The sequence below is a fragment of the Delphinus delphis genome, chromosome 5, assembly GCF_949987515.2.
Source record: "Delphinus delphis chromosome 5, mDelDel1.2, whole genome shotgun sequence".
Taxonomy (NCBI): Eukaryota; Metazoa; Chordata; class Mammalia; order Artiodactyla; family Delphinidae; genus Delphinus; species Delphinus delphis.
This window is the reverse complement of record NC_082687.1, coordinates 111557890-111580436: the sequence shown is the minus strand read 5'-3', so window position 1 is coordinate 111580436 and position 22547 is coordinate 111557890. Positions and strand designations below refer to the sequence as shown.

At 43.5% G+C, this 22547-nt stretch overlaps 2 protein-coding genes across 2 annotated transcripts in view; one reads left to right on the top strand and one right to left on the bottom strand.

Moving 5' to 3' along the window:
- The first annotated feature begins 341 nt into the window (after positions 1-341).
- NEUROG2 (neurogenin 2) lies at positions 342-2190 on the top strand. Its single transcript, XM_060012906.1, has one exon. It carries the CDS (start codon positions 411-413, stop codon positions 1230-1232), a length of 822 nt encoding a protein of 273 aa, XP_059868889.1. The 5' UTR covers positions 342-410; the 3' UTR covers positions 1233-2190.
- Positions 2191-11818: 9628 nt separating this feature from the next.
- The window catches only part of ALPK1 (alpha kinase 1), a 151851-nt gene continuing 141122 nt past the window's right edge, over positions 11819-22547 (bottom strand). Inside the window, exons 15-16 of the mRNA XM_060012896.1 lie at positions 17802-17845; positions 11819-12328 (exon numbers count right to left, since the gene is read on the bottom strand). Coding sequence (XP_059868879.1) covers positions 12272-12328; positions 17802-17845 — 101 coding nt within the window. The 3' untranslated portion in view covers positions 11819-12271. The remainder of the gene's footprint in view (positions 12329-17801; positions 17846-22547) is intronic.

Below are 22547 nucleotides of genomic sequence, written 5' to 3'. Positions count from 1 at the left end.
AATAGCGACGCCGAGGCACATTTAGAGAGCGAACCAAGTAAGTATCCGCGCGGCGGCTTCCAACTTGGAAGGGTGTTTCCCGCACTCCGTCCCACCACGCCCGAACGCCCTTCGCTCGCGCTGAATCTTTGTCACAGGGGCCGCAGCCCTTTCCGGGGCGGGAACACAGCCGTCAGGGCGGCCGGTAGAGTTCGGGACTCGGCTGGCGACGGGGTCACAACAGGGGCGCTCCTGAGCTTGGGGAGCACTGGAGGGGTTTCCTCCCCAATTTACCTTCCTCCTTGGCGCCGTTCCGGGGCGTTCTTCTCGGGTGCGCGCAGCAGTACATCCCGGTGACACCAAGAACATGCCTCTGCTTCTATACTGACGCCTCGTTTGGTTCTTTCGCCTTCTCTGCTCTCTTCTCCAGGATGTTCGTCAAATCTGAGACCTTGGAGTTGAAGGAGGAAGAGGACGTGCTGGTGCTGCTCGGCTCGGCCTCCCCCGCCTCGGCGGCTCTGACCCCGCTATCTTCCAGCGCCGACGAGGAGGAAGAGGAGGAGCCGGGCGCGTCGGGCGGGGCGCGTCGGCAGCGTGGGGTCGGGGCCGGGGCCGGGGCGCGGGCTGGCTCGCCGGGAGGGGCCGAGGGCTGCCGGCCAGCGCGGCTGCTGGGTCTGGTGCACGAGTGCAAACGGCGCCCCTCCAGGGCGCGGGCCGTTTCTCGCGGCGCCAAGACGGCCGAGACGGTGCAGCGCATCAAGAAGACCCGTAGATTGAAGGCCAACAACCGCGAGCGCAACCGCATGCACAACCTCAACGCGGCGCTGGACGCGCTGCGTGAGGTGCTCCCCACGTTCCCCGAGGACGCCAAGCTCACCAAGATCGAGACCCTGCGTTTCGCCCATAACTACATATGGGCGCTCACCGAGACGCTGCGCCTGGCTGACCACTGCGGGGGCGGCGGCGGCGGCGGCCTGCCGGGGGCGCTCTTCTCCGAGGCCGTCTTGCTGAGCCCCGGAGGCTCTAGTGCCGCCCTGAGCAACAGCGGAGATAGCCCTTCGCCTGCCTCGACGTGGAGCTGCACGAACAGCCCCGCGCCGTCTTCCTCCGCCTCCTCCAACTCCACTTCGCCCTACAGCTGCACTTTATCTCCTGCCAGCCCGGCGGGTTCAGACATGGACTATTGGCAGTCGCCACCTCCCGACAAGCACCGCTACGCACCTCACCTGCCCATAGTCAGGGACTGTATCTAGAGCCGCCATCTCTGCTACCCACGCCAGGCCTTAGTGGCTACCCTTTCCTGTCCCCGTTCAAGCCCTCCTCCCACCCCTCTCCTGACCCCGCTTCCATGCCCCAGAAACGATCTCACTACTCAGAGCAGGTGTAGCCGTTATGATTCCTGGGTTGTTTGTTGCCTTCCTTGGAGAAGGGCTTCCTTCATTCAGACGGGCTCTCTAATTTATTGGTGTGATGGAGCTTATTGTCAAAGAGGATGGTAGAGTTTGGGGGGCACTTCTTAAGGCTAAAAAGATGCTGGGAAGAGATGAAGGTGGCATGTCGAAAGAGTTTGCAGAGCGGACTGACGCTCCTCCTCTCTCTCGGTGCAGTGCGTGTGAATCTCCCAGAGGGAATGCAACTGGTTCCTGTGATCTCTTCACCTTTGCTTCTATGTAGAGATGTTAATGTCGAGTAGAAAGAAATGTATCTTAGCATCTGAATGATTTTACCGGTAATAATATTATCCACAGATTTGCAATGGCTGGCATCTGCTTTATTCCCAGTGCTGTCTTCGGGCTGTGGGAATTTCACCTGTCAAACCAAACTTTCCCTCTCTGATGTGCACTTTGTTCTGTTTCCCAGATTCGTCACAATGCCTATTGTCCCGCCCTTCTCTTTCCTTTTTCTTCTCCATTTTGCCATCTGTCTCTTATGATTTATAAGGGGGAAAAAGTTGTTTTGTTAGAGGGCCAGGTTAGAAGTCATTGTATAATTTGTAGGCTTTGTAATGATTGAATGCAAGCGTGGAAATTTAGGCTGAACTCTCTATCAAAAGGAGAAATGTGGAGGAAAAGGGAAAAATCAGGAGGGAGGATTGCTTCATGTATTATTTATCTCGACCTTTTAGGGGAGAAGGAACTCCCCTATTCTTTCAAGAGATTAAAAATAAATCAACAGGCTGAAAACCTAAGCAGACACGGAGCATTGCCAGGATCAGCCACACACGTGTTTCCTTCTATTTATTATAAAGAAAAATTTCATGAGAAAAGTATGTATTTTTTGTATATTCTACAGAGTTTATTCTAGTATGTATTTACATCTTGGAAGAACAAGAAAATTGTTCTCATGATTAAACTATAAATAAAATATCTAATTTTCATAGTTTTTGTATGTTGTATGACAATTTTTTCTTGCTTATGTGGCTTTTAGAAGAATGAGTTGCATTTTTCTGAAATTCTCCCGATATCAAATTGAGTACTTGTATTTTTTTGTCAATGTTTGTGTAGAGATTTCACTGACACATAAGGTCTAAGCAATCACAGGAAGCTGAATTATATTCGAGACACTAACACTGATATAAAAGTATAACTCTCAATACAGACAAAACTTAGTTTCTAAGAAATCAATTTCGGAGCAAACAAGATTAGTAAAAAATTGGGGGAGCATTTACGATAATTTTATTTTGATAATTAATAATTATTTTAATTAATGATAATTAAGCCATGATAAGTGCCAATGTTCAGAAACCTTGATTTTAAAAAACAGTGAAGTTGAAATTTCTTGGTGGAGTATGTAGAAATTTGATTCTTACACTTCACTTCTTTGAGCTTCAGTTATCATCTGTGAACTAAAGGGATTGGACAGTGATCTCTAAGGGCCCCTTCCAGCTCTAACATCTGTGACATAACTGAGTATTTATAAATTCATTATTGAAAGCTGATTTCATATTAGCCAATCCAATCTTTGTTAAAATAGTTTACACAACTTCTTCAAAGAAAAAGCAAAGATGTTTTCCTAATCTCCAGGGTACATAACTCTGTAACTTGTACCTCAATCTCCAAAGCAGAAATCAGTGACCTTTGGCCTTGGGTCAAAGATGACCAAGTGAAGGTTGACCACATTCTAGGTTTAAGCCCCTTAGGGAAGGGTGTCCAGGACAACACAAACTAAAAAAAGATCATGTCAGTAAAGAAATGTTGGTTGTTCACTGTCTCCCCAACCCGCAGAACTTCATATCTGCTCCTGGTTTGAGCCAAATCTTCCACTCCTCTGCATAAAGCAATGATAGCCCTCCTGAGACGTCTATCTGACACTGCTCTTCCTCTCCATCTATATGGAAAATATTAAGTGTTTAATATCTCAATAACTCCTTTTTTTTTTTTTTTTTTTTTTGCCGTACGCTGGCCGCTCACTGTTGTGGCCTCTCCCTTTGCGGAGCGCAGGCTCCGGACGCGCAGGCTCAGCGGCCATGGCTCACGGGACCAGCCGCTCCGCGGCATGTGGGATCCTCCCGGACCGAGGCATGAACCTGTGTCCTGTGCATCGGCAGGCGGACTCTCAACCACTGTGCCACCAGGGAAGCCCAATAACTCCATTTTTAATAAAAGGAAGAACCAACCCAGGGTTTGTCTGGCTTTCATCTCTGGGTGTAAGGGAGACTTGTTGGAAAACCCCTTCTAGTTTAAAGGTTGTATTATTCTTAGCCACTCGATTATCTGATATGAGGAGAAAGTGATTTTTCTCGTACATTCACCTTTATGTTTCTAGTGTTTAAAAAGCCAAGCCAGCAAGCAAAGCAATCGTAGTATGAGAGTTTTTAAAATCACGGTTTTAATGCCAAATAACTGTTAATTTAGTGATGATGATGCTTTTATGGTGATTATAGGCTTCTTTTGGAAACTTGCCAAGGAAACAGGTTCATGACACAAGTCTGGGGAAGGTAAATCTTCAGGTGCAGGTACTCAGGAAACCTCAGCTGGTGAGGGGATCCTATAAACAGGTGGTGACCCTAACAGCTTATTTGGAGAGGCACAGATGGGGGGAGGGTTCAATAGTCATAGTTTTGAGTAATGGGTAATAAACCTAATGACTCAACCTGCGACCTAGTTGAATCTAGCAGCCACCTCTGCAGTTTCTCCAGGACCAGAGACCCGTTCAGCAAGAGCTTGCAGGTCCTCTTACACACCAGCATCACGTCATATACGGCAGGAATTCCGTCTCCCGTCTGTGGTCTACACTCGGGCTTTTCCCCCGCTATCTACAGCAGACCTAATTTTACACTAAGTAGGTGCAGTTATTTTTTTATGGCGTCTAATCACTTTTAGCGGTCAAGAACGATGTTCTTTCTGCCTCACTTCGCGCTGGGAGTTCTCCTCGCCACCCACTGCAACCTCCGCAGCCTGTGGGCTGAGGCCCAGTCGTCCTCTCCCGTCCCTTGTAGAGATGAGAATTACTGGTCGAAGCTTCAGCGGTAGGGAATATAGTCGATCTTCCTTTTTACCCATTCGCCTCCCGCCCTGGGACCAGCTCGGTCCGTCTGCACCAAGCAGGTTCGTGGGCCGCTGAGCCAAGCCATTCTATTTCTGGAGCTCTCTGCTGAGAGCCGTTTCAAGCAAGGCCATGAAGATGTTGTTCTGATGACAGTCCCACACCGCAAAATTTGCCAGATCTTTCCAGCTCCAGGGGCGCAGTGGCGTGTTTACCTAAGCCTGGAGAGGTGCGAGGGTTGGTCCTGGCCCGGGTGGATCTCTGCTTCGGCGCCGCCAGGCTCCGGGCATTGATTGTATTTACTTGTTCTGAAGTGCCCAGGACTTAGGGCTGATTTTCCTTCACCAGATCTAAGACAAATCCATCTGAAGGCGAACAGGAGAAAACGGAGAAGCGGAAAGGTGGGCCGCCGGGCGAGGTAGGGACGAGAGGAGTACTGGGGCTCCCGGAGCCCCCAGCACCTGGGCAGGAGCCGTGTAGGCTCCCTCCCGGGCAGAGCCCTGCGGGCCCTGCGGAGGCGCGGGCTTCGGAAGGCCCCGGGCGGCCTTGGCCGGGAGGGAGCGAGGGTCCTGTTACCGCGGAGCGCATCTAGACCCAGGGCCCGCTTCTGCGGCGCCCACCCTCCGGCCCGGGTCGCCTGGACGCAAGGCTGCGGCAGGGCCGAGGCAGAGGCAGGGAGTTGCGAGCCGCCGCCGCCCGCCGCGTGCACCCCCTGCATCGCACAGCCTTGGGCAGGTTGTGACTGCTGGGCCTCGACACCTGGAACCCGTTAAAAGCGCCTCCTCCTCACGCCCGGCCACGGTCTCTTCCCCCACCCCCAGGCTCCCGGGTCCCAGGCGAGCTTTGAATGTATTAATTAAATAAAGCAGGCAGCCCTTGAATCGCGCCAACGCAGGGCGCTCTCGGGAGCGTGAAAGTCCTGGCCTCCGAATCCGCAAAAGAAAAATGTGTGAAAAGAGAATTAGTGAAATTAGGTTAGACCAATAAAACGTGAGGGCTCCAGCACCCCCCTTCCCGCTCCCCCAGCCTGGGGCTAGAAGGGCTATCTGGTCTGATCTATTGTTTCCCGCCCTGGCAGGGGGTTCATTGTTTGATAAATAATTCCCCCTCCATTTTATTCTTTAAAAAAAAATGGGTATTTGCATAATCACTGCTTTGATGTGGCCAGAAATAGGAGGCTTGGTCTCCCCAAGTCTGCTATTGGTAGCGAAGCAACAAAGCTCGATCCAGATCTTTCACTTCGCTGACAGCGTGTGGGGCAGATTGTCAGAAACGGCTGCGTTAAGCTCCTGCCTCCTTTTTAAAAAGGATCCACTTTAATGATTAAACCTAAGGAATGTCCCCAAAGGGGGAAGGCGGTGAAGGACGAGAGCTCTCAGCCCCCTCCACCTCCCTCTGTCCTCCAGGGTTCATTGTTCTCGGCAGTCTCTTTTCCAAAGCCCTTGCGGGCGTGCGCCTCGCTTGGGGCCTCCCCACGTGGCTCGCAGTGGGCACCCGCCGGGGTCCGCCGGGGCCGAGGTCTGCAGGAGCGGTCCTTCTCGTCCCCCACCCGTTTTTCCTTTCCCAGTTTGGTTTACCCAGCCTGGGTGGGGTTCGTCTTATGGAGGACGCCGAAGTGAGCTGCTCTTTGGTCCCCGAGTGGAAACGAGGCGGGTGGGGAGGGCCCCTGGGAACGCAAGATGGGGGCAGTTTCAGATGGTCCCCGACAGGAGAGAGGAGCAAAGAAATTCAGTCATCCGGAAAGCGGATCGAGAAAGCCAGTGTGGCCGGAGCTATTATATCCCTGCACGGTGGCGGGAGTCGGAAGATGGAGTGGGAAAGAGTCCTGATGCTGTGTGCACTACAATAAATGACTTTTTTTTTTTTTCTTTCCTCTCGGTGCCGGGGTCGCAGGAGGAGGGAAGGCGGTGGGAGTTCTCTGCTTTCATCTCTGCTTTCTCTCTCACCCAGCTTCTCCAAACCTTCAAGCACGAAGGGGGAAAAGCCAACTTGGATTATTGACTAGGAACGCTATGTGATGAGGCTGGGGCTTCCTGAGCAACCGGACAGCCGCCAGCTCTGCGCTCCAGCCTGGGTAGGTCTCACCTGTGGGAGAAACGCTCAGCCTCCTCGGGCCCTAAGCCCAGGATTCCGGGAAGGCGGGGGCGGGGAGACGCAGGCGGGAACGAAGGGGGATCCGCGAAGCACCTGCGCGACCGGGGTCCCATTCCTCTTCCGAGCCCCCGCATCTCACCAAGCTGGACTCCGGGGCATTCTTCAAGTGTCCCACCAGCTTTTGGACTCAGAGCTTCAACAGTTGTTTAGCTCATTGTAAATTCTCTTTTTACTTATCTTTCCTTTTTACTTTTCAAGGCTGTAATTGTATAAGCAATCGTTTTCCTTCATATCAAGTTTCTCACAAAAGTCATACTTCTTACGAAATAGAAGGACTTGGGATTCAAGATTTTTCCCAATGGAAGCATACTTTTAATTTTGTTTGGACTTTGACAATAGCCCTGTAGAGTCATGTTACCTGGTAGACACTGTAGGGTATACTGAATTCCAGAGATGTAAGAAATCAAGAGGCAAAAAGTTAGAGTTATTTCAAAGGACACATCTCCCAGAGAGGCTGTTTGGACTGTAGCTGGTCTTTCAAAGATTCAAAAACAAGTGTATATCTTCTCTGATCTTGTTGAAGTGTAGAACAGACTGTGCCACCAGTATTTTTCATCATTCATCCTTCCCTTCTAATGATTCCATTACCACCTTCTCCTTGATTCTCTTCACTCCAGGACCTGGAGGCATACCTGGAGACATTAAACAACGATGCAAAGAACCAAAATCTTTCACCTATCTTACTTGATCTAGAAACAATTAAGTAAAAGTGCTGAAGTCCATGTTATATGGGAACAGGAACCTTCAAAATAAGCAGAGAAAGCTGGGGGCTGGTTTCCAGGGTAGCAGCTTGCAATAAAGCCTAATTCCTTGTGACAAAGAGGTCATCTTCCTTTTCACATGTGTTTATGATCCCTTTGTGCATTGTATTTTGGCATAAAAGCTTCTATGCTCTGTCAGGCCTCCACAGGCAGCTCTATGACTCTCAAGGGGGTTTATTGCCTCTTTGGTATAAGAATAGCAGAAAGAAGCCAAACTAGTGCCAGTGTGACAAAGGACAACCCCACAGGCTTGCCACTGCTTTCTTTCTGTAACATAAATTTTGCTATGCATTGAAATAATTTAAAAATGAGAGATTCTGGGATAACTTTAATTTGATTTTGCGGTTTTTCTTCATACCTTTCACATCTATTGAAACACTACATGCAAACATGTACAAGAAGATTGATTCATTGTGAGGATATGATCAATTTATCTTTTTGCCTTACTTTCCACATAATTTTGGAAAAGAAATCAAATGAGGTAAAACCTTTGAAACTGTACGGAGAAAAGTCTAACCATAAACTTTACATAACTATTGTATTAATGCATTAATACTTCTTTCATTCCTAGAACATGATCAAAAAATTTTTTTTTTCTGAATCAAACCTATCTGAACTAATATCTTCCTTAACTCAAAGTTGCCATGGCAGCAGCTTGAAACAGACAAAGAAGAAAACATGATTTTGCTGGTGGAGCACTAAAGCAACTCAAAAGTTTTGAGTTCAAATCCAGTGTTTCTCTTGAATTAGAAGAAAATGATTTCACCATATCTGCATGACATGGGCACTGCACAGGCAAGCCTTGCCAATAGAGCTCTTGATGGCTTTGCAAAAGAAATTCCTATCATTTTCAGTAGACCTAGGAGGGTCTATATGACATCTTTAGTCTGGGAAGAATCAGAAAGAGTGTAGTGAAAACTGAGTTTTATTTTTTTGTGAGCAAATAATTTAAAAGGGGTTTCAGTTCTACTTGAGTAAAACTGTCCTGGAATCTTAAGACCATTCTGCTCTCCTACATTGGGGAGACTTGTCTAGACTTCCTAGAGTTTTTGTCAGAGCAAAATGGTTCTAAACTATGTAAGATGAAACTGAACTGCTGAAGGCACTGGCCAGAGTACTTCCCTCACCTTCACATTACTCTGAATTTCTCAGATACTCATGTCTTCAATAACAACATGTATAAGATGGTAATGGTGATAACACATTACAAAGCAGGCTGGAGCAAATCCCTATGGTGGCAACTACTGGTCATAGCTCTCCAGATAATTGCTAGTTCCATCTCTTTCCACCAAAAAGACACCAAAGTTCAATGGTTCCCCTTTCCTACCCCAGCAAAACAAGTGATGTTACGAGATCTTCCGTAAGGGACTAAAAGGAGAGTATTCATAAATGTTAGGCTTCTCAACTTTTTGGTATTCATGACACACTTTAGAATTTTGATAGCATATTTGAAGGGATTGGGAGTCTCCAAATAACATTAAACAAGGTAGCTATGATTACACCACACAGTATCTTCACTGTCTCACAGAATCTGTTAACAGTCATAACCGTCAGCCACTGCCCTTCATCATGGTATCACTGTTTCAGTATTACTATTTCTTGTCCTGAGAGCGCCTCCCATATGCACTAGGCAATATTCCTGCATGTTTCAGGAAACAGAATTTCATTGGTACTATCTTTATCCTACTCTGGAACTCTTATTCAAAGCCTGTGACTTCATTTCATTCCATCTGGACAAAATGCTGCCGCTGGATACTGTGGAGGACAGTTCTAGACTCCATGAATATCTGATGTTCTAACCCTATTGGGCATGCTTAGGCCCCTTACAGTAGGGTGGGGCTCCATCTCTGGTCTCTATCTTCCTCTTCTCTTGAGAGGGTGAGGCCAACATATCAAAGCTCGTTGGGCTTCTGAGTGATCATATAAAGAGTAGTGGTTCTTGTGAGTCACCTCAACTCACAGTGTATGTTACATGAGGGAGAAAAAAACTTGTGAGTTGAAAGCCAGGAAGATTTGAAGGTTGTTGCTGCATCATAAAAACCCACTTTGATTAATATGGAAGTATATTTATTTGAAGACTATATAACTTATTTGTAGCAAAAAAAAAAAAAAGTCTGTAAAACTTGGTGGCTCACCTCTGAATAGTTTGAAGATTCTGTTATAAAAGACAATTTTATTTTTATTTTTGGCCATGCAAGAAAGCTTTATGTCTCAAAGTCTACAGCCATTCTTAGAGTGATTTTTAAAAATCATCTTAACCATTTTAACTGTACAGTTTAGTAGTTTTAAGTATATTTGCAGTGTTGTGCAACCAATCTCCAGAATGTTTTCATCTTGCAAAACTGTAACTCTACACCCATCAAACAACAGCTCCCATTTCTCCTCCCTTCCAACCTCTGGAAACCAATATTCTTCTTTCTGTTCCTATGAATTTGACTACTTTACATACCTTATGTAATAAAAGCTATTTTTATTTTTAAAGCATATAGTGTCACTGTCCTCATTTTCTCTATTGTAATAAACTTTAATTTTATTTCTCCCTACTGCTGATGTAGAAGTAAGCATGTATGAAGTTCTGTCATTCACGACACATAACCTTTCTGCTATCTTGTGGGAAATAATAATATGCAGCTGTACTCTCCTTTGTATAGTGTTACTGATTGACTGAAGGCAGTTTTGCAGGAGGGCACCCATTATCTGAAGCCATCTATTCTTGAGAGAGCCCTGCACGTAATTATGTGTTTGCCCCATCCTATCCAGAAAGTGACCGAGGTGCTTCCATAGGTTCTGGAGGTTAGTTTGAAGAGTAGATTGACTCCTGGGGTGCTATGGATAAAACTCACTGTGATAATGTTATTTGATCCGGTTGTACCCAAGCCTGTAAGGGGACAGTAAAGATAAATTACACATTTGGCCGAAGTACTATAATCAGCTTATTAACTTAGAGTATGTGATGAGGCTTTTCATTTTGGGGAAGCCAGAGCACTGGATTGAGTCAAGAGGCTGAATTTGTGGTGAGGGTCCTTTTTGTTACTGATTGGCTGTGTGACCATGAGTAAGTCTCTCAGCCTGATAAGCCTGATAAGACTAGGTATTTCCAAAGTCTTTTCTAGTTCTGATTTTCAAAGTTTTTATAAAATACTATAGGTTTGTTTTTAGAAACACTTTTGGACAAACCCTAACTGTTTTATGTTTGTACGTGTATTTTCAGAAGACATATCTTCAGAAGAAGAGCTGTGTTGATTTTCAAAAATAGATGAAGACACAAAATTTTAAGTTGCCTTTTATAACTGTGTCTTTAAAAATGGAAACTGGAGGATGGAGAAAGGCAACTGAAACGTCCCTCAAGCTAGGCTCATATTTAACACCGACATCTAAGACTTGCCGTGCACTTTGAATCCAATCTTTTTTTTATTCAGCGCTTGCATTGAACAGAAAAAGTCAATCATTTTAGGTACAGAAGAAGAGCAAACCTTTAAACAAGATTCTCTCTTTCAAGCTGCCTCTGAGCAGAGGATGACTATTTTTTTTTATTCAGAGACATATTTCTTCATCTACCTCCTTTCTCCCTCATCTTTAAAGGTGTATCTTGATTTGGGCATCAAGGATCTACAAACACATCACACAAGTAATTTAAAATTGTTCTTCTTGGGGGGAAAACAGATTAAGTCTCAGCTCCCCATGAATAGCTCTGCTCTCTCCTTTTTAATAAAGAAGAGTTAGACTGGACCAGTGCCGATGGCATATTTACCTTCATGAGCTAAAAAAAAAAAAAAGAAAAGAAAAAGAAAAAAAGTTAATTACTGCTCGGAGCAAGTTAGTCTGGCTGTCCTGAGCTGTCTTTTATTAGTTGTCCCCTTCATTAATTTCCCTCACTGGATTTGCTGCTAATAGCTGCCTGGTCCCAGTCAGCTCAAAGCCGCATCTGTGCCATTGAGCAGAAAAGTAGGAGCCTGGCCAAAGGGGGATGGAGATGGCGTGAGGGAGACGCTATTTACAAATCAACTCTTATTAACATGATGGTCTGGTTTGCTGAAGAGGGGAGAGGGTGGGCCTCAGAGCAGAGAGCTGTAGAGCAGAGGAGAGGTAGTGAAAGCTGAAGGAATCAGCCCCAAGCATGGCAGTTTGGATTTTTACTTCATTCCTTATGAACTAGTGTTCTCCTAGCTTCACCTTAGATTAATGTCAATACTTGTTTTCCAAAGGCTGGATGAAGTATACTACTCTGTCACTGAACTTCATAAAAAGCAATAAAAGTATGGATCTTTTAGTAAGGAGGTTTGCTCTTCACCTTATGATGCAGAGACTTTGAGACTCTCTTTGAGACTTTGAGAGATCCAAGTCAACAAATGGGCTTTTTCCTTTTAAAGTTTATACCTTATTTTTAGATATTAATTCAATTGGAGACAGTGTACTGAATACATGTATGAGTTGTTTATTCTTGTCCAGTTGTGTACATCGCTTTGGAAAGGTCAAACCATCTTTATTTTCCTCACACTTATCACCAACAGGTATAAGAACTTACCAAGTTATCTTGTTACAGTAAGCTCCAGGAGGAAGTGTGCACGCACGGGCACACACGCCGGTTCTCATTCTCCAGCGTCTGTAACAGGGCCTCCCATACAGTAGGAGCTCATCAAGTATTTGTGGGGTTAACGCTGATGAATGAGGAATTTTTTTAATAGACAAAGAACAATCAGTCCCAAATTCCTATTTATATGCATACTCAATTAAGAAACATCTCAAAGCTCTCCCACCTGTTTTTATTTATTTATTTGGCTGCGTTGGGTCTTAGGTGCAGCATGTGGGCTCTTCCTTGCAGCGCCAGCTTCTCTCTGGTATTGGTGCTCCCGCCTCAGAGTGCTCGGGCTGGGTAGCTGTGGAGCGTGGGCTTAAGTAGCACCTTTCTGTGTGCGTTGTAATATACTTGAGCTTCCATTCACATTGCTCTATCACAGTAAAATAGAAAAGTTAAATTTGAATCCTCTGAGTATCACATGCCTGGGCTTGGGGATCAGTCAGCTTGGGTTCAAACCTCATTTCTAATATTTATTAGCTGTGTGGTCAACTTAATTTTGGCTTTAGTTCCCTATTTCTAAATAGAGTTAAATGAGCTAGTACATGTAATGTGGTTGGCACATAGTAAGTCCCAACAAATGGTTGCTATTTGGTTATTCTTTGGAAATACACGTGTACCAAATGTGAAACCAAGGGTAGTCACCAGTTACAGCCTTTAAATTGTTTAATAAATAATGCACTGTAACGTACCTTCTCTGATAAATCTCCACTTTATTTTTGCAAAAATTTGCACGTCCTTCAAGTGTCAGGTAGCCTAAACAATGTTTGCCCAAGTTGTTCTATCAGGAACTTGGAGTAAGCTGTGTCTAGTTCGAGCGGGTTTGAGACGACCGACCCTCCAACTGGGCATGTGCAAGTGTCCACTGGTGACCCTGTGATGTCAGAGGGCCAAAACCTCCACCCTTACAGCATGCTAACCGCCGTTTTCCTCCACGAAGAGGCTTGTTATTGAGTTGCACCTGTGGCATCTACAGGGCAGCACAAGTACCTCACCTTTTCCTTATCTTCAGTCACTTTTCCCCACGCTCCCCATGCCTCAGCTTTATCCCATAAATATTCGGAGCCCCTCGCCTTGGGGGAGGCTGACTTGAGACTTTTTCTTCTTTGTCCTCACTTGGCTGCCTCCTGAATAAACCTTTTGTCTGATGCAAACCTCCACGTCTCAGCATTTGGCTTGCTGGACTTTGGGGCAAAGTTCAGTAACAAATGAATATGGTATTTTAAATATAAAAATTATACAGACTTCGGATTTTTAGTTATTTCAAAAATAACAGAGAACAAACTAGTGGTTACCAGTGGGGAGAAGGGAGGGGAAGGGGGAGGAGGGGCAATATAGGGGAAGGGGAGTAAGAGGTACAAACTATTAGGTATAAATTAAGTTACAAGGATATATTGTACAACATGGGGAATATAGCCAATATTTTATAATAGCTATAAATGGAGTGTAACCTTTAAAAATTGTGAATCACCATGTTGTACATCTGTAACTTATATAATATTGTACAGCAACTTACTTCAATAAAAAAATAAAGTAATAATTGAGAAAGGTAAAAAACAACATGAGTTCTATTGAAGTATCAAAGAAAAATCCAGATTAGTAAAAATCTAGAATAATCATAATTACCATTGATTTAGAATGACATTATTTATAGTTAATAACTATAATTAATGTATTTATTTGGAGAATGAAATAAAATGCTTCATCATTTGATAATACATCGTAGAACAAGAAAGGAGCCTATGTGGCGTGGTTTTGGAGGGGTTGTTTCAAAAATTAAAAAGCAGATACCCCTTGAACCCGAAATTCTATTTTTAGGAAGTTATTCTACAGAAACTCTCTTCTTTTTTTTGGGGGGGGGGGTACGCGGGCCTCTCACTGTTGTGGCCTCTTCCGTTGCGGAGCACAGGCTCCGGACGCGCAGGCTCAGCGGCCATGGCTCGCGGGCCCAGCCGCTCTGCGGCATGCGGTATCCTCCCGGACGAGGGCACGAACCCGTGTCCTCTGCATCGGCAGGCGGACTCTCAACCACTGCGCCACCAGGGAAGCCCCCAGCACCATTTATTGAAGACACTATCCTTTCCCCATTTGAATGTTCTTGGTGTCCTTATCAGATTAGTTGACTGTATTTCTGGGATCTCTGTTCTGTTCCATTGGTCTGTGTGTTTGTTTTTATGTCAGTACCATACTCTTGATTACTATAATTAAGCAATATAGTTTGAAATCAGGAAGTGTGATACTTCCAGCTTTGTTCTTCTTTCCAAGATTGCTTTGGGTATTTGAGGCCTTTAGTGGTTCTGTAAGAATTTTAGGATTTTTAAATATCTCTATGAACAAAGCCTTTGGAATTCTGATGGGGATTGCATTGAATCTATAGATTGCTTTGGATAGTATAGACATCTTAATATTAATTCTTCCAATTCATGAACATAGGGTGTCTTTGCATTTATTTGTCTCTTTTTCAATTTCTTTCAACAATGTCTTATAGTTTTCAGTGTACAGATCTTTTACTTCCTTGGTTAAATTTATTCCTAAGTATTTTACTTTTTTTTGATGCTATTGTAAATGGGATTGCTTTCTTAATTTCTCTTTCAGGTGGTTTACATCTCTCTATTGAAACTCTCAGTTTTGTTCATACATTGTTTTACTGAATTTGTCACACGGTCTATCTGTGTGCTCACTGAATTGTACTCACCGAGCGTCCTTAAAACAATTATTATATTTTGAATTCTTTGTCAGGCAATTCATAGATTTCTATTTCTTTGGGGTCAGTTACTAGAAAATTATTGTGCTTCTTTGATGATATCATGTTTCCTTGATTTTTCATGCTCCTTGCTTGAAGTCTTACATTGCTGTTTTCACTTTTGAAGAAGCAGTCACCTCTAGGCTTTAGTGACTGGCTTTAGCAGAGAGATACTTTCACTTGATAGCCCAGCCAGAGGTTCTGAGGCTTTTCCAGACCTTTTCTATGGGTGTGCCTGCTCCACACTTTTTGTTCCTTCTTGGGGAAGTTCCTAAGAGTGTATACCTTCTCTCAGTCCTGCAAAGCCTGGCTAGGTGTTGAAAGTGTCCCATTTGTTTTCCCTGATGAAGTGTTCTGAAACGCTCAAGTCTGTGAGTCTTCATCTAATCTTGCAGAATTAGACTGGCTTTCTGCGCTTGCTTGCTAGTCATCTGCAAGTACTTGTTCTCACTGTCCACAGAAGACGGCTACGCGAGGAGGCGGGCAGTTAGGCGTTGGGGGTGCATGTGGGGGGGCGTTGGGGGGAGCTGCATGTGAGGCATCCATCATTTCTCGTGGAGGGACTTTCTGACAAGAGTCTGTGAATCAGTTAGTAGGCAGAACCATGAAGCAATTAGTAGTATTCCTTTGCTGAATTCCGAGCCCTGGCTGCTGTACTCTCAACTTCTCCCAACACTCAAGGTTGCAGATCCCCTCAGTAATCTGGGTGAAGTGAGAAAGAAGTGGGTCTCTTGGGTAGCATTCTGCGCAGCTGGGGAACCTGGGCACTCACTCACATGCTCTCAGTCTTCCCTGTGAAAGAAGTCATGGCCGTGGGGGTCTTTCCTGGCACCGAGCCTTAGGAGAAGAGTGATGTGGGCAAAGTGAAACTGCTCCTCTTACCATCTTCAATGAATCTATTCCTGGATTCTGCTGCTTCAGTGGCATGCTGGGGTTTCTCTGCTGGACTCCTGGACGCCCACAAGGGTGCTCTTATCCGTGGGTGACTGTAAAAGTCGATGTACTGTGGGGGGATGAAGGCGGAGAACTCCTATTCTGCCATCTTGCTGATGTCACTTCAATTATATTTCTATGTACTAGTAAAGAACAATTGGAAATCGAAACAAGAAAATAAGACTATGTACAGCATCAGAATATAAACTACTTAGGGAAAATTTAACAAAATATGGGCAAAATGTGCATGCTGAAAACTAGAAAGTATTTATGGAAACATTAAAGAAGACTTAAATAAATGGAGAGATGTATGGTACTCATGGATCAGAAGATTCCACGTTGTTAAAAATATCAATTTTCCCCTACTGTGGTCAGCCTGCAGACGCACAATGGATCCCCTGCTCCATCCAAAATTTGGATGTCAAAACTGACGATGCCACACATGCACCAAAAGGGTGTGAGATTATTATTCACATAACACGGCTTCCTGGGGAGAACAAGGAAGCCTCCCAAACGAGTGTAAAATGGCTTGAAAGAATGGGCTTAGGGTTTCATGGAGTTTAGAGGGTAGGGCTGGTGTGAGAGTTCTTTCCACGGGCTGGGGTTTCATGCTTTTAACTTCCTGCTGGTGCCAAAGAAAAAAGCACCTAGGCTTTCTGGTCAGCTCATCCAGATGTGGGGAAGAGAGGTAAGGGACAGTGGAGGGGCTTCACAGCTGGCAATCATCAAACATCAAAAATGGAGTCAGACATTTGTTAGACTCCCAATTTGATCCATAGACTTCACACTACCCAATTAAAACCCCTCTTTATCCCTGATAATTTTTTTTTCTGAAGTCTGTTTTGCTTGATTTTAGCTTTATGATGTATCCTTAATGTCAATGATGCTTGTCTGCTCTGGCTAAAGGATGAACCACAGTCTTTAATTCATGAAACTTGAAAAACAGCCTTCTTAATGCACTTTAAAACACTTGGTTTCTGAGCCAAGACCCATAAACTAGGTCTTCTTTATTGCTTATTTTAAAAATAATTCAGTACTTTATTTGATGCATATTATGTAGTAATACATACAATGAGGGTTAGCAACATTTAGTGATCATTTTAAAAATTTGATTACTAACACATTTTGGCCACATAATAGTAGAATACTCCTGGTGATAATGATGCCTTATCACTAGAATCCAAGAACAGATGATAACCAATTTCTCCAGAGTTATAAAATAATGATAAAAATCAACATTAACACAACCCTGGGAACCATTATTTTTTATCAATTTAAATTAATGTACCCCAAATAGTTTAATTTTCTTAATTAAATAAGCACTAAAATTAAAATCATGGAAAATAAGAGGGGACTAAATCTCCCTAAGCCATGGAGCACTCATCACTCTTTCACTTTTTTACCCAGCCGAAAAACAAAAACAAACAACAAACAAACAAACAGAAAAAACCTGTCCACCCAGGAGCTAATCCATTTTCCACACTCATTATCATTCAGATGAGTCTTTTGTAAGACAAAGATGGCGGCATAGTTTTTTTCAGTGTCTGAGAACGAACGCCTTTCTTGTTTGGATTGTACAAATAAAGAGGACCCTCTGGATCTAATTAAGAGATTTTCACCTGCCATCATTCATTCATTCAGTTCACAAACATTTATGGAACACGTGCAATGTGCGTGGCATAATGTTAAATAGTGTATTACACCAGGAGTTATGCCACAATGGGTCAATCATAAAACTACACTCTTAATTAATCTTGTGATTTTTAATGATTTAATTCTCTCATTCAACAGGGCCTTATTAACGACCAAGTGCTAGGCTAGGCACTGGTGCTGACAAAATGAACTCACAATCTCTGCTTTCACGTACTCATAATCTAATGGGGGAGGCATATACATAAACAAGCAATTACTGCTCAGCTGAGGTCCCACCATAAAGGTTGGTGATGGTGTAATGGAGGCTCTGTGTGTGTGTGTGTGTGTACGTGCAAGTGTGTGTTTGTGTGCGTGTGTAACTAGAGGGAAGTAGGAGAAGAGTCAGAGAAGGTTTCCCTGAGGAGGTGAAACTTGAGTTGTCTTGAAGGGCAAATAAGAGCTTCCCAGGAGAGGTAGGGGAGGATATTGCAGGCAAAGGTAAGAGCCTCGGGAAACAGTTCTGGGAGGGCAGGCTTACCTGGGGAACTGCAGTCAGATGAGGCTGGGTGGATGTGGGACTACCTGGTGATGAGGTTGAAGAGAGATAGAACAAGAGGATCATGTTGAGTATTATTTAGGCTAGGCCATAATGAACTTGTCAAAATTAGACTATTTTGACTTAAAAAACAGTAATTTGATACAGTTTAAATGACATGATAATGATGAATAAGCATTAGTAAATAACTACATGAACGGAACCTACTACTGTTGCTGTTTTTGTTATTTGCATTTCCCACTTCTTCACACCCTGATTAGAACTGACTTCTCCAAAATATTTGCAAACGACGTGACCGACAGGGCTTAATTTCCAAAATATACAAACAGCCCATACAACTCAATAACAAAAAACCAAATAATCCAATCAAAAAATGGGCAGAAGACCTAAATAGACATTTCTCCAAAGAAGACATACAGATGGCCAATAGGCACATGAAAAGATGCTCAACATCACTAATTATTAGAGAAATGCAATCAAACTCCAATGAAGGGGGTTTCCCTGGTGGAGCAGTGGTTGAGAGTCTGCCTGCCGATGCAGGGGACACGGGTTCGTGCCCCAGTCCGGGAGGATCCCACATGCCGTGGAGCGGCTGGGCCCGTGAGCCATGGCCGCTGAGCCTGCACATCCGGAGCCTGTGCTCTGCAACGGGAGAGGCCACAACAGTGAGAGGCCCGCGTACCGCAAAAAAACCAAAAAAGTCCAATGAAGTATCACACCAGTCAGAATGGCTAACATTAAAAAAAGTCTACAAATAACAAATGCTGGAGAGAGTATGGAGAAAAGGGAACCCTCCTACACTGTTGGTGGGAATGTAAATTGGTACAACCACTATGGAGAACAGTATGGAGGTTCCTTAAAAAACTAAAAATAGAATTACCATATGATCCAGCAATATCACTCCTGGGCATATATCCAGAGAAAACTCTAATTTGAAAAGATACATGCACCCCAATGTTCATAGCAACATTATTTACAATAGCCAAGACATGGAAGCAACCTAAATGTCCATTGACAGATGAATGGATAAAGAAGATGTGGTACATGTATACAATGGCATATTACTCAGCCATAAAAAAGAATGAAATAATGCCATTTGTAGCAACATGGATGGACCTAGAGGTTATCATACTAAGTGAAATAAGTCAGAAAGAGAAAGACAAATATCATATGATATCATTTATATGTGGAATCTAAAAAGAAGGTACAAATAAACTTATATACAAAATGGAAACAGACTCACAGACATAGAAAACAAACTTATGGTTACCAAAGGGGAAAGGGTGGGGGGAGGATAAATTAGGAGTTTGGGATTAACAGATACACACTACTATACATAAAATAGATAAACAACAAGGTCCTACTATACAGAACAGGGAACTATATTCAATAGCCTGTAATAAACCATAATGGAAAAGAATATGAAAAAGAATATATATATATATATATATATAAATATATATATAAATGGAATCACTTTGCTGTATACCAGAAACTAACACAACATCATAAATCAACTATACTTCAATAAAAATTTTCAAAAAAAAGAAATGACTTCTTAAAAGCAAGACTATCCCCTGCATCTGGGGGGAGAGTCTGAGGTTACCTGCAGTTAAGTGGCCTTGGCCACTAAAGTTAATGAGAGTGGGGCTGGGGAAATGAATTCAGCAGGACTGCAAAGGAGAAAGAGTTTAGATAATAATGATAACAAACTTCTATCACTTACTGAACACCAAAATGTGCCAGCCACTGAGCTAGGTCCTTCACATGCATTATCTCCATCCTCACAACATCACAAGGTGTGTCTTTTTACACCCATTTTACATATGGGAACTCTAAGGCTCTGAGAGGCTAGGTACCATTCTTCTAGTAAGTGGCAGAGCCAGGGCACATACCTGTGATTTCACCAGACTCTTCCCTTCAAGGAGGCCTAATGAGAGTGACTGCAGGTAGAACTAGAAGTGACGTCACCACCTGCTGATGTTTAAAAGTTATTTCCCAGAAGAGGAAAGACCAGAAAATCGGTGTAGCCCCACCCATCAGTTCAGTGCCAGAAGTTCTCGATTTTTAATTTTAATGTTTTTGGCTTTAGAGAGGTAGGGAGGGAGGAAGAGGAGAGGGTGCAGGAGATGAGGATGGGGGTCTATAAGAAGCAGTTTGGTAACATGGGAAGAAAAGTGAAGACAGGATGCTCTTTCCTCTCCAACCTCCCTGGCAAGCAAGCAGCTGGCTCTATAATTTAACTGTTTACTGTAGCAAGGACAAAGAACATTCTGCTTAGTGAAGTCCTTCCCGACAACAGCTAAATACCAGGGGGAAAAAACTGTGTGCACATCATATAATTAAAACATTTTCCTTGATTTATTCTCCTAAAAATGTGCATAGGAAGGAATATACAATCACCAAAATACAACATCACAATCTGAAATACATTACTGAAGGAGTGTTCTTAGCTGGGAAACTTTAGACAGTGTTTTCATCACTTTGGGATGATGGTCCAGTGGAGATGCTGCAGTTCTCTGCAGCCTTGTAATCTCGAAGCCACCCAGCATGCTCTCACAGTGGGAACAATGCCTCAGGAGCCCATGTGGTCCACGAGCACAGCGTCTCATTTATTATCCAAGTGGCCTATTCTAGAAACCATCTTTTGGGTGTGCCTTTTCATTTGTTTCTTCTGTCCCACATGCTGAGAGTGATGACAAGGGTCATTTCTAGTTAATGTTGTGGACAGTGCACTTAAAGTGACCTTTCCAACTGAGAAGCAGCTATTCAGTCTGGATTTTTAAACAGTTTTCTCCAAAAAAAAAAAAAAAAAAAGTGGGTGTATTTCCTGAAAAGTCATACTTCTGAATTTAGACTTAGGTGCCTTTGGCTCTCTGAGTCTTAGTTCTTTTCACAAGAAACATGATGTTGTTAGCATTTGAAAGAGAAAATAACTCTAGAGTTATTTTGCAGGGGCAAAAGGGAAGCGACTGTCAGCAGGGTGGAATATATATTTAGTCTTTCCAGTAGAAACACTACAATAAATACACAAATCACTTGGCAGGGTCTCTTTTCTCTTCTAGCAATTGCATGAGCTAGCTGTACTGAACTATAAAATGCTTCATGAAAACAATATTTGCTTGATGACTGGACTGATTTTTAAAATTTATAAAGTATTGACTTTTCTTTTTCAATTCACCTTTTTCAATTCACCATTTTAGCATTTGAGATACACTCTGGTTGGTAAATGTTCTGAGCAAGGCATTTTGGGCACATCTTCAAAAATCACCAAGGAACTAAAATAGTTGATGTATACCAAGTGACCAAAGCACTTAATTCACCTTGATCTGTCTTTTAATTTAATTTTTAAGTTACTGACAAAATCTGGCATCTCTTCACATCCAGGGCAATTTGGAGCTTTCTGTCTCCCAATCATCAGCTACTGTGTTAGCCACTGAACAACAACAATGTGTCACTGGCCTATGTAGAACGGATCTTAAACAAAAGGCTTCTTTTTGATTGTTTGCATTTTTCCCCTTCCCTCTGGTAACCAAGAGTGAAATGTAATAAAAGCTGATACTTAGCAATGCAGAGTTTTAGAGATGCCAAGTTTAATTAGCCTTTATATGTGATCATGTTGTCTCAAGATGCTTAGGAATAATTTTTTGTTTGTTGACTGTGTCCTTGCTCAGCTCAGACAGGGCAGGGGCCATGCTGCCGGGATGGAGTGAGGAGAGCAGGCAGGAGGGGATGAGCTCGGGTCTCTTTGCAGTAGTTGTCGATGTCACGCTGAATTGCAGAGCTCTCACTAACATCCAGCTCCATCTCACATCGTCTTCCTTGGTGCTCGTCTGAAAGACCTAGGACTTTGATATTTTAAATTGCCTTTGTCAGTACAATTTATGGCTTTGAGTCTTTGCACAAGGCATGTTTCAACGGCCCCAGGCTCCACTGCACTTAACCTTTATCTACACCCATTGAAGGACCTTGCTAACATGTCCATGGTAGGGCAAAGAGGCCAGCCACTCAGATGATGCCTGTGTGCTGGTCGGGCCTGGCCTGGCTCCTGCACTAACATGCCCCGGAGGCTGGGGAAGGATACAGCTGGCCAGAGGCTCCCGTCCCTCATATACCATCCTCTCCGATGCAGGTGGCTCAGTGACTGCTGTCCAGCCCAAGGGAACGCTGCACATGATCCAGGTGCTCAGCCCAGAGAGAATGTTCCCTATTGAAACCATGTTGGGAACACGGCCCTTCAAAGCCAGTCTCTGTGGGTCCTTCTGTTATTTGGAAAAGACCATGTCAAATGTCTAACAAAAGTGTTTAAATAGTCCCTCTCCTTTTTGGTGATTTGTGTAGGAAAAGAGGGTTAAATCTGGTGTCTGTCCTTGGCAGAGAAAACTTGCATATTCCAGCACTATCATTTATTCATATAGAACATGTATAGAATATATAGATGGATATAGATAAGCAATGTTTGAAAATTTAGTTAAAAGTAACAAAATAGGGCATTCTTTGATTTGAAACCCCATTGACTAGAAAAATGGTCTGTACTTTAAGGAAGAATTTGGCTTGGCAAAGTATGGGCAAAATGGACATAGTGAAGACATTTCTAACAACAGTGTTGCCTAAAATTCATGAGAACCTAAAAGAAAACAGAATTCCTTCTCTTTAACCTGTGTCATTTTCAGTGTATGGCTTAAATGGCAAAACACAAATTAAACTTGAATATCATTTTAAGTTAAA

Coding starts and splice junctions, on each gene's coding strand:
- NEUROG2 (XM_060012906.1), top strand. CDS start 411: ATGTTCGTCAAATCTGAGACCTTGGAGTTGAAGGAGGAAGAGGACGTG.